The sequence below is a fragment of the Camelus bactrianus genome, chromosome 13 (assembly GCF_048773025.1).
Source record: "Camelus bactrianus isolate YW-2024 breed Bactrian camel chromosome 13, ASM4877302v1, whole genome shotgun sequence".
In the NCBI taxonomy this organism is placed as follows: Eukaryota; Metazoa; Chordata; class Mammalia; order Artiodactyla; family Camelidae; genus Camelus; species Camelus bactrianus.
The window spans coordinates 13,842,501-13,852,764 of NC_133551.1; the positions used below are offsets into that span (position 1 = coordinate 13,842,501).

Sequence of the window (10,264 nt, forward strand, 5' to 3'; positions counted from 1 at the left end):
CCAACTCTCCTTGCTGACTGTAAAGAGATGGAGACCAAGTTGTATTTTTAGTTCAATAGTAATGCTTAGCATCTCTCCATAACTTCAGTGACCAATAGGTGGGCTTATTTTCAACTGCGTTATTACTCCAAGCAAAATACACGCAATATGGAGCATTACCTGGCTGTTTTCTAAACTACTTTCAGGCAAGGAGAGGTGAGTTTCTAAGAGTGTGGCTGAAAGGTATACATTTGTACCTGCAAGTAAATATCAGCAGCCTATCTGAGGAGAAAAATGCACATCCAGAGCTACTGATCCAGAAGCAATTGGTTTTCCAGCAGGTTCCTATATTTAATCTAAATTCTGCACCAGCTATATTAAATGTAACAAAGAAATGCAACCCAGAAATTATGCCTGGAGCCAAGTCCATTAAAGGTACTTCGGAATAACTAGAGACCAAGCACCTTAAAAGCACCAGAAGCTATTGATACTTAAGGGGGGGGAGGGGGGGACGGAGGACTGTGAATAATCACAACCGCTGCATTAGAGAGGGGAGGGAGAAAAAAAAAATCAGCCAAATTACGCTTGGTTAATTCAGAGTAACAGATCTGCCCCCAAGTGAATTGGAGGCCTTGAATTAATTCTGTTATGACAAATCAAGATAAACGTTCCCCCTAAATTGCATGCGATTTAATTAATTTTTGAGATCCTGTTTTTTTTTTTTTTTCCTAGCTAATAGTTCACATGCTCCTGTGCTGTCATTGTGCTTGAGTGGGCAGACTTCAAAGTGATATTAAATAACCAACTATTAGATTTACCTAGCACGTCCTATTGGAAAAGTGCCATTTAATTACCTAGCCTGTTCAATTAAAGGGACAGCATTCTCTGAATATAGCAGCTTGCTGTTGATTACCAGGGAAATGAACTCGCTGTCTGGCGGCGCCTCCATTCCTAACGCTACCCCCTCCCCAAACACACCCTTCACCACCGAGCACCACCAATTCCCCCGCCCGGGCCTCCACCCCCGGCCGCGCCGCGCTCACTGCGGCTGCGGGCGCCACGTGAACCGCCCGAGTGGAGCCCGGGGAGAGAAAGCGCGACCCGCTCGCCCGGCTCCCGCCCTACGCTCGCCCCCTCGCGGGCCCGAGGCCGCCGACCGGCTGGGCGCCCTGACCGCGGCCTCGGGCGGCGCCGCCGCCCCGCCCCCCCCGGGCTCCCCCCCCGCCCCCCCGCCCCCCCGCCCGGCTGATCCAGCGAGCGAGACCCGGCACGCCGAGGACCGCCACCAGGGCTTCCGGCGCGTTTCCTCGCCGCCCCGGACCTGGAGCCCCACCCGTCGATCTCTGAACTTCCTCCTTCTCGCTGCACTTTCCGCGCCAGTCTTCGGGCCCAAGGTGGGGGTGGAGGAAGGAGGACTCAAAGAAAGAAAAGTGGAGTTTCTGAAGCTACTTGGTGGCGCAGGGATTGTGCTGGGCGGCGGGTAGGTGTCAGGAGCGGGGGTGGGGGTGCTTCCGAGGTTCACGACTTTCGTGATTTTCTAAGGTGGCGGGGGCCAGGCAGGCGTTGGCCCCTTTAAGGTGCACCCGCCCCTTCCTCTCCCCCCCCCAAGACTTTCCCTCCCTCTCTTAGAGGCCAATTTTGTTAATTAAATGTTTTGTTTGCAACGCAGCTCTCATTCATTGCGGACACGTCATTCGGAGCAGATCTAAGCCAGAGACCAGATCTCATTAGATAAAGCCCATCAGAACTAAGAAAATGGAGGAGCCACTAATTAAAGCTTTTAATTGTGCGGATTCGCTGCAGCAAGGCAGCCGCTTTATCTGAAATCTTGGAGAAGAGGCAGAAGCCCAGCTCTGCCCAATCGACACTTGGTCACGCAGGGGGAAGGGCCTAGGAAAAAACAGCACAGCACCCCCCTCCCCAAGCCGAGCCCCTGCCTCCTCCAGCTCTCCCGAAGCTTTTTAGCCAGATCTTGGTTGTTTTCAAAAAAACCACAACCTGAAAGTCAGACAGTTTTAAAGCCCCTTAATAAATCGCTCTGTGGTCCCAGCCCGGGCCGAAGAGCCAAAGGGTCCCCTTCACCTGGCGGCCAGCGAGCGGATTAGTCCATTGCTCAGCGGCGGTCCCAGCAGAATTGAAAGCTCCTCCGACAAGTGGACTGAAGGGAGACTGGGGAGGGAGTAGCCCAGAGGAAAAGGAAGGCGCGAGCCTCCCCCCACCCCTTCCCACCCTTTTGGCATCTTGATGGGCAAAAGGAACACAGAAAGAGGACTTCTTCCGAGATCCCCTAAACTTGGGGGCAGGGAGTTGGGGAGGTCTGGTGCTAAGCCCTGAGCAGGGTGAAGAAAGGATCAATTTGATACGGAGCTAGAACTCTGGACAAATCTAAGGGTCTCAGGGTAGCCTCTAGTTCAAGAGCAAGCCTGGATCCAGTTTTCAAAGTCAGGGGAAAAGAAAGGAAGGGAGAATATGGGCCCAATTAATTAAGGCTTGGGGCTGGGCATATATCGTCCATTGCTCCATTAAGCCATGAGAAAACACCAAATGGGCATTTATATTTGTTCCCAAGAATAGGGAAAGGAATGGAGGCGATTCCCAGGGAGCCACTTGCCTAAACTTGTCCTGAGGGAATGCAAGTAGACCCATCTTCTTTTTAATTAGTGGTAATCAGAAACGCAGGTTTCTGAAGGCACTTGGAGAAGAGATGAATCTGTACCATTTACCGCTTCTGAACAGCACTGTCAATTTCTCCCCTTTAAACCACCCTCCTTCTTACCACAGTTTTGCTCTCTATTTAATTACAATACTGTCAGGGCTCATGGCATTGCTTGGAAGGAGAACCAGAAAGCATTCCACCCATGCTCCTGCTGATTTTCCAACATTTACTTCTAAAAGAACACTTAGTGAAATTAATGCTTCCATTTTAATTTAAAAACAAAAGCCTTCTCCCCTCCTGAATTTCTTTTACTTGGCTGATTGAGGATGCCAGCAAAGAGGACATAGGTTGCATTATCGGAATAACCAAATGTCATCCTACTCCATCATTTTACACTAATAATATCGCTGGGGTAAACATACCCGTACTCAGCTCAGCTCTGAACTGCACAGGGATCTTTTGCAGGTTTAGACGCAGGGAGAGGGACTCACAATGGAGACAAACTTTGAACAAAATATCTCATCCATTGATTCACCCAGACTAAGAAAGAGCAAAAATTTCTAATTTCTATAAAGAAAAATGTTGTAGGGCAGAAATTTAAATAGAACGCAGTTCTTAAAGGTGAGCGGTTCTCTAGTATCAACTGTGTGCGTGTGGGTTTTTTTTTTTAATTACTGGATGTTGAAACAGAACACCTCCTAGAAGCATTCATGTGCATCAGTCTATCAAACCATTTACTCAAATTAAATGTGTAATCCTTCAAATGCCTCCTTTCAAATTAATGAGTTTAAGTAGCTTGAGTTCACCTGAAAAGATCCTATAGGCACCTGACCTCCTGAATTCTTTCCATTAATTGCACTGAAACTTGTTGGCAAAGACTGCTTACATGGGCATATGAATGTTCCTATACACTGCTTTAAAATGCAAGATTAGTATAATTCTATAGCCTCTTTTCCTAAATCTCTTTCGGGGATCAAGGGTAGTGATACAAATGACAACAACAAAAAACCCCAAATCTGAACATTCCTCAACTGAAAGACCTGCAAATTCTACATTATAAACCACACACTAACACTGAGCGTTGCAAGCCTCCCAGTACCAGTGTATAAAGAGAAACATTACCATTAAGTTTGTTTTTTCTTGTTCGGGTTTCTCTGTTATAAGAATTACAAGTCTTTAAACTGATGGGTAATCAGCATTTTTCACTAGGAGCACAAAGAATGAGTCAGTTTTCCACTCGAAAAAGTTTAAAGGTGCCTATGTAAATATAAGTAACCATTACCATAGACAAATCATTTCTCATTAACCACACTTATTTTTAAGTCAGTCTTTTGTCTCTGAGTTCCTATGTGGGTGCCTATCTTGCTTTAAGAAAGCAGTTTAACTCCCACTTGAAATGTTTATTTTTAGTGGCGGATCCAGTTGAGGCTGACCACTTGAAATTCTGGTCCGAAAGTGCCCAACCTTTGCACACCTAGTGGCCCAGTCCCACCAGTCAGGCAGTTTTTACATAATGGGGCCTTCACCATTAATTTGCCATTAAAAATTAGAAGATTAACAGAGGCTTCTCTAACACCTTAAATTTCGGCCAACCACGAGGTTTTTGAGGTGAAGGCTACACTGAATTCTCATGGGTGCCCTGCTCCCGTCCTTGAAATGCTTGGTAACCTCTGGCCTTGCCATCGCTCTGCCGGCCCATGTCGGAGAAAGGCAGCCAAGTCTTACCTAATGTAGTCATTTCGGCAAAGGATCATGCCACTCTTGGTGTAACAGGACGTGCCAATGTCGCCCAGCTGCGCCTGGCAGCAGGAGCACTTGAGGCACCGGCTGTGCCAGTAGCTGTCCATGGCATAGAGCAGAAAGCGGTCCGCGATCTTGCCCCCGCAGCCTGCGCACCGCTTCCAGGAGAGGGAGCCGGCCGTCACCGGGGGCGGCTGTGAGCTGCTGCCCGGATTCACCATGGTCTGCAGAGGGCGGGAAGTGGACAGGGAGAGAAAGACAAAACAGGGGCGATGCAAAAGTTAGTAATCGCCGCGCGAGAGAGCGAACCCGTTTTCCCCGAGGGCTGCTGGAAGGAAGCAGCAGGGCAAGGGCGGGAAGGAGGATGAGGGGGAGAGGGAAGGAGGGAGGCTTGCCGGCAGCAGCCGCCTGTTTACTTTTCTCAAGCTTTGTTCTGGGGCCACGAGCTCCTCTCAACTTTCCAGCGCTCGCCGCCGCTGACAATTTCAGCTTGGGTACTGTCAAAACTCCGAGAACCAGGCTCCGCCGCGCGCTCCACCCCTCGCGGCGCCTCCTCCCGGCCCCCGCCTCCGCCCACTGCCCCCTCCTCCCCTCCTCCGCCGCCCGCCTCCAGCAAATGAGGGTCAAACCCACCCACCGCCGCGCCCGGCCCCTCCCCGGGCCCCGCCGAGCCCCGAGCGCTAGCCGAGGGGAGTGGGGAGGCGGCCCCCGCCGAAGCCACGTTCCCTCCCGAGCTCTGCCCCGGGAAGTGCAGCTGCAGTTCACAAGTTGGAAATAGTTGGGCTTTCAGAAAGGGAAGGAGGGAGGAACCGGCAGAGGGGAGATGGAGAGCGTGGTGGTGGGAGGGGAGGCGAAGGGACGGGAGGGGGGGGTTGCGGTGTGTAAAGTTGCGAAACTGGTTTTTCGTATTTTAAACAGCACCTTTCACATGCCATTGTGGTGACCGCCATCTCCCATTATTGTTTCAAATCTCATTTCATTTTGAAGATCAATGAGTGTTTTCTCTGGGTTTTCAGGACACAGGCAAGAATAATAGATCATTGAACTTTAGGATGCCTGTTAACTTCCTATACAAACACTCTCCACTTTGGTCTCACTAATCTGCCCTTGATCAGCAATTTAAATGCTAAAGCTTTGTTCCTCCAAAAGGGCGGAGGGGTGGGGGGGTATGTTACAGATAACATGCGAGAAGGCACTGTTAAAGGATGCACAAGTTACATCCCAGCCAGTCCTGCTGTCACCAAAAACTGCTTTTAAAAATTCCCCACTCTTTCTAATGAATGTCACGAGAAGCAACTGGGGTGTAATATAGGAATCAATTTATAAAGCTTAGCCTAAACCGATTAATTTGTTGCCTCCAATCCTGAGTCCAATAAAGTCCTAGTGTTCCTCCAGTCACTTATTCTATAAAAAGATCAAGTTATTTACTGCCAATTAAGCAGCCTGTTTTGTCTTTGTCCTCTGTAAGCCGAGAGTGTGGGCTCCCCCCGAGGCTCCCGGCTATCTGCTCAAGACATTCAGCTGATAGCTCAGAAGGGAGAGGGCGAACTTTGCCTGTCCCCGGCCCAACTTGGCTGCTGCAAAAAAACGAGGGGAAGGGAACCAAACAAGGACTCGGGTTCCTTAAATAGGCCGATTTTAAACACATTTCCTCCGAAAGAGTCCCGGAACGTGTGTCCGGTGACCGCACAATAAACCAGAATAAGAACTGCACCAATTAAGCTGTAACAAAACCCTGCGACTTTGGAAACAGGACCACTCTAAAACCCATTAGCATTGCATTTATCCGAATGCATCATACCTTTATGTAAATTGATTTATCTGATGCATTTACTCGAGGAATTGCTTTTTGTTACAATTTCAGCCCTAACCCAAATGAATCTGCATTTCCTGCCCTAGGTCTTTAAACTGCACCCCCCTGCCACCCCGCAACGTTTTAATCGCTCCGAATTCCTTTTTAAAAAGAGGAGAGGGAGGGAGGAGATTCCAAGCTCTTCCCCGCCCCCATCTTTGGTGAGAGGTAAATATATATGTATATTTTTTTTAAAGGAAACATTACACTGAGAAAAGCATCCAGTAACCCCATTAGCTAAAGCTCTTAAGGACAAGCAATACCTTAATGCTGATTAAATCTAAAAGAGATGAATCAAGAGGACTGACCAGAAACTGACTCCCCTGATAACTAAGGACGGGCCCTCATCAAGTTTCATTTAGAGTTAGGAAAAAAAAAAAAAAAGAAAGCTTTTAAGTTAAATAGGCTTATACTCTAGTAATTACATAGCCAAGCAATTTAGGTCCTGGGATAGTCGGTGAAATAGAAAGCAGAACTGGCAGCTAGAGGCAAAATCTGCCCCCCTTTAACAACGTCTCTGGTGTTTTTTAATGGAGACCAAGGGAGGGACAAACGTAGCGCTGGCAATTTGTAGTACAAAAATGGATGCTTAATTCATGTCTTGATTTTAATTAGGTGATTCACCGGATTTCTCTTGGATTGGAACAAAAGACTTATAAGCCTAGAGGAATTTTTTTTAAAGAACCAGCAATACCGAACCCTGCTCACTTGGATCCTTTCTGCCACTGTTTCAAAAATCGTGTTGGGGGAGGGGGGTCGTGACTATTTACCCCACTCTACTTCTCAGACTTAAACCCTTAAAGCACCTCCTGCCTTTCCCTTCGGAACTAGAAATATCCCCACCCCCCTCCAAGGTCCCCACCAGCCCCGTGTACGAGAGGAACCTTTTTGTAAGCAGGAACCGCTACAAAGCTGGCGGCCAGGGGCTGCCCTCCGTGCTAGCTCGCAGGCCGGCCTCGGTAGTTTCAGACTCGCGCATTATCTAAGCCGACGTATTGTTTACTTGCAATTTGGGACGGTCAAGGGAAGGAAGCCAAAGAAAACAGCCCCGGCCCAAATCGGCCCCCTCCTCCCTGCCCCCCACCCCTGCCCGCGGCTCCCCAGCGGTCCCCTTACCTGCTTTTCCCCTATATTGCAATATTGCGAGAGGCGGCGGCGGCGAAATGCGAGCGAAGCCGCTCGGCTTCCAAGGAAGGGGCGCCGGGGCTGGCGGAGCTGGAGGGAGGGGGGGATGTTCTCGCAGAAGCAGGAAAGGGGAGGAGGGGGCTAAGGGCTGCTTTTTTTTTTTTTTTTTTTTTTAACGCGCTGCTCCGGGGCTGGGTTGGGGGGCCCCGCGTAAGTGGCAGGCGGCCGGGAGCAGAAGTGTCAGTCTCGGTCCTCGTCGTTCTCCTCCGCCCCCGGCTCCGCGCGAGCAGCTGCAGGAGCCCTCGGCCCGCGCTGCGCGGCTTCAGGCGCGGCGCAGCGGCAGCAACTGCTGCAATCGCTGCTGCAAGTTTGGCAATGTGGCTTCACTTTGTATATTCCCCCGCCCGGCGGCCCCCGCCCCGCCCGCGCTCCTCCCGCTCCTCCTCCTCCTCCTCCTCCTCCTCCTCCGTCGGCCTCCCTCCCGCGCGCCCGCCCGCTCGCTCGGGGCTGGTGGCGGCGGCGGCGGCCGCTCGGCCGAGCTTCCTGCACCTCCAGCCGGGGAGCGGCCGCAGACACAACAGCCCCGGGAGCAGCGGCGGCGGCCAAGGCCGGGAGGCGGGCGCACCCGGGAGGCGGGGAGCTGCGGCCGGCGGGGCCCCGCGCGCCGGAGCCTGCGCCGCGGCCGGGGCTGCTGCCGGGGCTGCTGCTGCCCGGCTCGGAGGCGGCGGCGGCGGCGGCGCTGGCCTCTAGCCGGCTCGCTCGCTCCCTCCGCGGCTCTTACACATGTGTTACTGACAGAGCAAAATCCCAACTACTCCCGGGCTCTGCCGCCGACGTCAGCGACCCTCAGCCACTGGGCGGCCGGATTGTTCAGGCGGAATAATAAAACCTGCCAATCCGGGGAAGGACAAAGGGATGACTGAAACGAGACTCCGGGGGCGGGGGAGAGAGGGAGGCGGCGGAGCGGGCCGAGGCAGGAGCGGGGCAGGGCCGGAATCAGGTGGGGAGAAGTCACCCGGGCGCCACCGACGCCGCCGACCCCGCCGTGGCGGGGGGGGGAGAGGGGGGCGCGGCCCGGGATTGCGAGCCCCGGCGCCGGGTACCGCAGCTGCCCTCCCGGCGCGCGGAGGACCCTCAGGACCCGCACCCGCTCTCCCCTCGGGGATGGCCCGCTCCTCGCGCCGAGACGAGCCCCTTAGGAAACTTAGTTCACATCTGTCTCAGTAATGGGTCTCTTCGTGTTGGGGAAGCAAAGCCTTCCCTAAATCTCAGGGCGATGGACTACACAAACACACACACACACACACACACACACACACACACACACGAGATGTTTTGTGTGGTTGTTGTTTGTTTTGTTTTTTCAATTCACGATGTCAGGGATTTTTGAACCTTAGTGGAAGTTTAATGAACAAGGTAGAAACAGTAAGGAATTCAATTGTTCCTAAATACTGCCTGCTTCCCCCTCTGCCCCTCCCCCCATCAACCTGAGTATAAACGAAGTGCCCAGTAGGCGTTTTATAGGGATTTGTCAATTGTTGGTGATAAAATGATCACAATCTTTACGTGCTAAGTTGAGGAAAACTTCACGGGAAAAGCCTTGCCCCTCTATCCACCCCGCTGCAGAAGATGAGAGGCCAGATTTCTCATTACCCCCAGAGTGATGGAAGTAATTGCAAGATTCAAAATCTCACAGCCTCTGGAGAGTAAGAGAGGTTACTTCCAGTATAAATCAAGTTTCGAGGAATGCTTTTAGGGTACTAGTCTGAGTGTCTCTTTCCAGGGCCCCAGCTCAGCCTAGCTGCCTAGTCATTCAACTTTATCTACTCTGCCAAATAGGTTTAATAAATCTCCGATCTGAGGCTAATATTAGGTCTGATTATTATTAGTAAGTTCCAGAGAGATTTTTCTGGTGGAAATTATCATGAAAGTGCAAAGCCCTTCTGCTAAGTATCATTAAGTAAAACCAGCCTTGTGGGACAAGTTTTCATATTGTATTACAGACGGTACTGCTAGATTGAGGAAAGGAACCTGCAGAAGAATCTGGCTAGACAATGCAGATATTAAACATCTATCGTTTTAGTGTCTGTTTGGGGGGATTTCTGTCTTTTAAACCATCAAGATTAAGGCTACAAAAGAGACAATAATTATTGCCTACAACATCAAGCAGAGAACATTTAAAAATATCAGTTTGAATACTCATTTCTTTCTGTTTCTAACACTTCAAAATTAAATGACTAACTTTTATTGACCGGTACTTAAAATTGCATTTTTATGATCAAGTCACCTTGTGCACATATAAAAAAATTTTTTTAATCATTAAAACTATAATAGTAATTAAAATATCCTGTACAGAAAACAGCTGCAGATGGATGTGGTTACAGAAGGCCAACTTAAAAGATGGAATATTCCTTGAAAGTTGGTAAAGAAAACTCAGATAAACCAAAAGAGGAGAGGAACCCTGTAAACAAATAATATACACCTTAATTCCCTGGTTCAGTTTCAATTTGTTAATAATTTATAATCATCAAAACAAGATGACACAAGATCTTAGTGGACTGCAATTAAGTTATGATTTGTCATGTACAGGTCAATTTCCTGCTCTGGCCCTTCATTTTCTCATCTACAAATGAAGGAATTAGGCCAAATGGTCTTTACTTTTCCTTTCTTTAAAATGACTTTCTTATAGAACACATAATACGTAAGTCTGTAATGCACTGTAATACTTCATCTCCTGAAGTACGTACACTAAAATGAAATCTTCATTTTAAAATGAAATGTTAGAAAATTAATCAGACATCGGATATCACTGAGTAATTATCCAAAGGATCCACATAGTTTTGGTGAAAGAAAAGCAAGAGAAAATGATGGATAAAACTTTGAACATAGATCTCTTGGCTTGAAGGGGCCTA

General features: G+C 49.7%; 1 protein-coding gene across 3 annotated transcripts in view; it reads right to left on the reverse strand.

Moving 5' to 3' along the window:
- LMO4 (LIM domain only 4) overlaps window positions 1-8,109 on the reverse strand; it is a 17,170-nt gene extending 9,061 nt beyond the window's left edge. Inside the window, exons 1-2 of one of the 3 annotated variants that reach the window (XM_074376064.1) lie at window positions 7,344-8,109; window positions 4,361-4,599 (exon numbers count right to left, since the gene is read on the reverse strand). In XM_074376064.1, coding sequence (XP_074232165.1) covers window positions 4,361-4,596 — 236 coding nt within the window. In that variant the 5' untranslated portion in view covers window positions 4,597-4,599; window positions 7,344-8,109. Of the gene's footprint in view, window positions 1-2,061; window positions 2,235-4,360; window positions 4,600-4,791; window positions 4,988-7,343 lie in introns of those variants that run through there. The other 2 variants (XM_074376066.1, XM_074376067.1) reach the window with 2 other exon arrangements.
- Window positions 8,110-10,264: the final 2,155 nt, after the last annotated feature.